The 5,745-nt window shown below is 33.9% G+C and overlaps 2 protein-coding genes across 2 annotated transcripts; both read left to right on the forward strand.

The window, feature by feature from the left end:
* Positions 1 to 2,629, forward strand: LOC121203275 (probable disease resistance protein At1g58602). Its single transcript, XM_041104394.1, has 4 exons — positions 1 to 1,829; positions 1,990 to 2,086; positions 2,177 to 2,216; positions 2,302 to 2,629. The coding sequence occupies exon 1, from the start codon at positions 1 to 3 to the stop codon at positions 1,813 to 1,815; it is 1,815 nt and encodes a 604-aa protein (XP_040960328.1). The 3' UTR covers positions 1,816 to 1,829; positions 1,990 to 2,086; positions 2,177 to 2,216; positions 2,302 to 2,629.
* Positions 2,630 to 2,915: 286 nt separating this feature from the next.
* On the forward strand, positions 2,916 to 5,745 carry LOC107955323 (putative disease resistance protein At1g50180). Its single transcript, XM_041104919.1, has 2 exons — positions 2,916 to 4,131; positions 4,207 to 5,745. Exons 1-2 carry the CDS (start codon positions 3,663 to 3,665, stop codon positions 4,308 to 4,310), a joined length of 573 nt encoding a protein of 190 aa, XP_040960853.1. The 5' UTR covers positions 2,916 to 3,662; the 3' UTR covers positions 4,311 to 5,745.

The following is a 5,745-nucleotide window of genomic DNA, read 5'->3' on the forward strand; positions in this document are numbered from 1 at the left end:
ATGGTTAAACATTGTGCAGGGCTTCCATTAGCCATTGTTGTATTGGGAGGACTTTTGGCTACAAAGAATAATTCATTAAACGAATGGCGAAAGATATCTGACAATGTAAAATCATACTTGAAGAAAGGCAAAAATCAAAGACCAGAGGATGTGTTAGCATTAAGTTATGATGATTTGCCTCCCTATCTAAGACCATGTTTCCTCCATCTAAGCCATTTTCCGGAGGATTATATGATAGATGTGGATAGATTGACTCAATTATGGGTTGCTGAAGGTATTGTGTCATCAAAGCAAGAAGAAAGAAATGGTGGAGAAATTGCGGAAGATGTGGCGGAATCTTATTTAACGGAGCTTGTGGAAAGGTGTATGATTCAAGTACGAGAAAGAGATGTGGCAACCTTAAAGGTCAAAACAATTCAGATGCATGATCTGATGAGAGATCTTTCCTTATCAAAGGCAAAACAAGAAAATTTTGTCTTCATTGTCGATCAATCAAATGCATCTTCATTATCTATGATTCGGAAGGTTCGAAGGGTTTCTGTGCATGAGTTTTTTTTCATACAATGCATTAAAAGTCCAAATATTCGGTCACTTTTGTTCTTCAATGAGTTCTTTCCGGAGGAGGCATTAGAAAAATCTTTGCCCTTGGAAGTGTTGAATTACGTTGAAGAACATGAAGATGAAGTTTGTAATCCACTTGTTTGGATTCTTATGATTTTGCGAACTGGTACGAGCTTTCTTAATGCTCGGGGAATTTGGAGATACATGTTCAACAACTTCAAATTGCTAAGAGCCCTAAACTATGAGAGAACAACAGGTGATCGTTTTGTAGGGTTTAAGTTACCCAGTGATATAGGTAATCTCATCCATTTAAGATTCTTGAGTCTAAAGGATCTTGAGTTCACATGGCCAAAGTTGCCATCATCTCTAGGCAACTTAAGGTGCTTGCAAACCTTGGATTTAAGAGTTGATAGTTACAAAATTCATGTACCTAATGTGATATGGAGGATGGAGCAACTAAGACATTTATATCTCCCTTGGAGATGTAAAAGTAGAACTAAGTTGAAGTTGGGTACTTTGAGAAAACTCCTAACACTTGTGAACTTCAACACCAAGAATTGTTATCTGAAGGATCTTATCAACATGACAAATCTTAGAGAGTTGGGGATAAATTTACCCTTCAATTTTGAAAATTTCAATGAGAAGGAGTTGGGCGAGAATCCATTCATAATCGGAAGCAAATATCTTCATTCCTTGTCTATTATTACCCGTAGGCTAAAGATATCAATAGATCCAAGACATTTGGCCCACCTCCTTTCAACTTGTACAAGTATTTGCAAGTTGAGTATAGCAGCAGAGATAAGTAAGTTACCAGAGTATCACTACTTCTCTTCACATCTCACTTACATACGGTTGAGATGGTGCAAGTTTGAGGAAGATCCAATGCCAACACTAGAGAAGCTGCCTAACTTAAGGATTCTTGAATTCGAAAGATCTTTCGAAGGAAAGGAAATGGTTTGCTCTGCTCAGGGTTTTCCTAAACTTGAGTCTCTAATCCTTGCGGAGGTCGACAATTTGGAGGAGTGGGAGGTGGATGACGGAGCCATGCCTTCTCTTCAGCGATTGAAGATTCGGGAATGCTTAAACTTGAAGATGCTTCCAGAGGGATTGAGGTTCATTACAACCCTCAAAGAACTGAAGATTAATGAATCAATGCCAAAGGCATTCAAAGATAGATTGGAGGAAGGAGGAGAAGATTTCTACAAAGTCAAACATGTTCCTAATATCATATTCCATGCCTGTTACATATATTGAATGATAATTGAAAGGTAATTTCATAACCTCTAGATTAGGAAATGATTCCTACTTTCTTTGCTTCTTATATATCTTTCATTTTTCTCACTCAATTTGTCAACACACCAATGAATAATTACATTTATTAAAAGTCAAAGGAAGTCAGACATTGATCTTTTTAGTTTTACTTTTCAGGTAAAGACGCCATTTTTTCACCAGCTACTGCTATTCACGGGATCAAATCTAGATTTAAAACTCCTATTATAAGTGGCGTGTGAAAGTGTGTTATATGGTGAGATTTGGAATTATCTTCTCTCTTGTATATATCTATGGATGTTGATTGTTTGTTGTTTTCTTCAAATTACAATAAAACGGTTGCAAGATATGGCATTGGAAGAATGGGAGGTGTCTGGATCAGCAAGGTACGAAACCCCTTCTCCATTTCAATTTCCTTCAATCTAATTTAATTACACATTCATTTTTGTCTTTTAAAACATAAAATTGCAGATAAGGAGACGTCACTAACCTTTGTTCCCACATAGCTTTGGTTTGCGGTCACCGTTCCTATATTTATTTGTTAGCTTTGCTTTCTCTTTGTTTTTTTTTTCCCTACTTAAGTCTGCTCGAGTCTTTTTCTTCTTTTATATGTACTTAATGTAATAGTAGAAGCCAAGGCAGGATCATTCTTTTCTATTGTAAAATTCATCACTTCGTTGTCTATGTTCATTTCTACTCTTCAGTTTACTTAAATATAATTGTTTGACATATATTTGAATATGGAGAATATAATCTTTTTAATATATACATATTTTAGAAAAAACTGAATATATGCATGTTGGACACATTTCCCGTTTCAACATATTTCCTTATTTACAATTATAAAACAAACCGTTTAAGAGTATACAAACTACTTATACAAAATTCTTTTAAATTAAAGATGAAATTATATATAAATTACAAATGAAATTAATTATATATACAAATTTATAAGTGAAAAATATACATAATTATATTCATAAAAAAATACAAACAAGGTTATAAAGTAATTCATATATAGCTTTCTTGTTTGTATTCTCATTCGATTATGAATATACCTTTCTTGTTAGTATTCTCATTCTATTTTGAACATACCTTTCTTGCTTGTTTTCTCATTCTATTATGAATATACCTTTCTTGTTTGTAGTCTCATTCTATTGATGATTAATGCATGTTGCTTTATAATTTTTTTATAAATTTAATAGAACTATTACTACTAAAAGTATAAAAGGGCAATGATTTGCCATTGTTTTTATAATTTTAAGTACTGCTTCTTGCAATTGTTTTCCCAGCAAGATTGCGGCACTCACATCTTGAAATCCAAATTCAAGATTTTAAAGAATTTTCTGAGCTCGATCACTGTTATGGCTTGGTCTGCTGTGACATCTGCAGTGACAACAATTGGCAACCTGCTAACTCAGGAAGCCATATACCTATGGGGCGTGGAGGAGCAAGTTGATCGTCTGCAAACAGAGCTCAAATGGATGCAAAGATTCTTAATGGAGGCAGAGACAAAACAATCAAAGGATGAGATGATTGGTCTTTGGGTTGCTGAAATCAGAGAGCTTGCTTATGATACCGAGGATGTTGTCGAGGAATTTGCTCTCAAGATTGGATCCAAAAACAAAGGAGGTCTTGCCAGTTGTATTAAATGATCAGCCTGCTGTTTGAAAGAGGGATGGGCGCTCCACAAAACCAGGTCAAAAATCGAGAAAATCAAAGAAAGAATCAACGACGTGGTCCGAAAACTACAGGCCTACGGAGTAAAGGACAGAGAAGAATCAAGTTCTTCAACTGAAATACGAGAATTAAGGCGGCCTTATCCACATATTATGGATGATAATATTGTTGGACTAGTTGATGATACTGAGGGATTGGTCAAAGTTCTTACGAAGGAAAGTGGATGCAAGGTTGTTACAATATGCGGCATGGGTGGTCTGGGAAAGACCACTCTCGCCAAGAAAATATATCGCCATCGTCAGGTTATTGATTATTTCGATCACTTGGCTTTTGTATATGTTTCTCAACAATTCCAGAAAAGAAATGTTTGGGAAGACATTCTATCTAGTTTCAAAACTTTAGATAAAGAGGACAGGAAGAAAAGAGATGAAGAATTAGCAGAGAAGTTGTGTAACATTTTGGAGGTTAAAAAGTGTTTGGTGATACTTGATGATATTTGGACCAGTGAAGCTTGGAATTGTCTACAACCTGCCTTTCCAGTTGAAACGGGCAGTCATAGCAATAGCAAGGTATTGCTCACCTCTAGAAACAGGTGGATAGTTCCATATGCTGACAAAAGAGGTAAAATTTTCTTGATTAGGTAAAATTGAATACTCTTATTCCTTTTATGGAAAATAACTATGTATATTATTTCAGAATTGAAGCGCCTAAACGGTGAAGAAAGTTGGGAATTATTTCAAAAGATTGTATTTCCTCAAACAGGTAAATATAGATATAGCAAAATTCTTGTTATATGCTAAATTTATTTTTCATTTTTAATTTTTTTTGACAATAATTAAAATCAAAAATATATAAAATCTATTTTATTTAAAAATTTCAAAACCTTAATATGAAATAAATAAAAGAAATCAAGGCTTTGGAGTTTATCAATTAATGGTACATGCACGTAAATATAATTAATAGGTAAATTTATTATCTTTTATATTGTAATTTTTTAATAACTTCGCTATTACTTACTGGGAATACATTATATTAGGGTCATCTTAAAAAATATAATTTTTAGGCACAAATAAAATAGTGTTATATCGCTAAATTTTTAAGATAATTAAGAATTATTTTACACTCATTTATATTTAATAATTTCTCCAACTTAATTTAACTTTAAGGGTAAACTACCAAAATAGTCACTTTTGTTTGGCTCAGGTTACATTTTAGTCACTTATGTTTGAAATGTTACGTTTTAGTCACTTATGTTATCGCATTGTGACATTTTAGTCATTGAGCCGTTATTTTCTATTAACGGTGTAACAGTGAGCTGATGTGGCACTTTAAATCATCATTTCAAACAAAACTTCTAGGTTAATTTATACAATCGATCCCCATATTTTTTTGTTTGGAGCAATTTAATTTTTTTCTTTTATTTTTTTTAACTTTCTTTCTTTTCCATTCTATTATGCTTCTCCATTTGTTTTCCTCCCTTTTCCATTTTTTTCAACCCAATTTTTCTATGCTTTATTTTTTTGAACAATTTAAAATTTTCGAGTGAGGCGAGCTTGTGGACTAGTTACAAATGAAAAACATAGAAAAACTATGTTAAAAGAAATGAAGAAGGGAGGAAAATAGAGGGAGAAGCAGAAGAGAATGGAAAAAAAAAAGTTAAAACAACATAAAAGAAATTTTTTAAATTGTTGAAAATGAAAAAATATAGGGACCAATTGTAGAATTTAACTTAAAATTTTTGTTTGAAATGATGATTTAATGTGCCACATCAACTTACCGTTACACTATTGTCGCCAATTAATGACTTGTGACTAAAATGTTACAACACGATAACGTAAGTGACTAAAACGTAACATTTCAAACATAAGTGACTAATGTACAGCCCAATTATTGCCCGGGCCCAATTAACAGAGCCCAAGCGGCCCAATAAGCCCAACAGGCCCAGAACCCCGTCAAGGATTTCAGAAAACGGAAACCCTAGCCAAGCCTAGCGCCGCGCCCATCCCTCTGCCATCATCATTCGTTTTGTCCCATCGCCACCCACCGCTACTAGCTTCATCAACGCCTGCAAAAAATGATAGAAAAAAAGCAAGAGCACGCAACAGATAGTGCAAGACAGCAAAATACAATCAAAATACAATGTAAAAGGCTATAAAAGCCAAACAATATCTCTGTACAAGGGGGACGGCATTTTGAATTAAAAAAGGAAAAACAGATCAAAAAAGGTTGACTCCA

This window comes from Gossypium hirsutum, chromosome D11 (assembly GCF_007990345.1).
Source record: "Gossypium hirsutum isolate 1008001.06 chromosome D11, Gossypium_hirsutum_v2.1, whole genome shotgun sequence".
NCBI lineage: Eukaryota > Viridiplantae > Streptophyta > Magnoliopsida > Malvales > Malvaceae > Gossypium > Gossypium hirsutum.

Excerpts from the sequence above, each read along its gene's own strand:
- LOC121203275 (XM_041104394.1), top strand. The coding sequence starts at position 1 with ATGGTTAAACATTGTGCAGGGCTTCCATTAGCCATTGTTGTATTGGGA.
- LOC107955323 (XM_041104919.1), top strand. The coding sequence starts at position 3,663 with ATGGATGATAATATTGTTGGACTAGTTGATGATACTGAGGGATTGGTC. Across the intron at positions 4,132-4,206 it reads TCCATATGCTGACAAAAGAG|AATTGAAGCGCCTAAACGGT; the intron begins GTAAAATTTTCT and ends ATATTATTTCAG.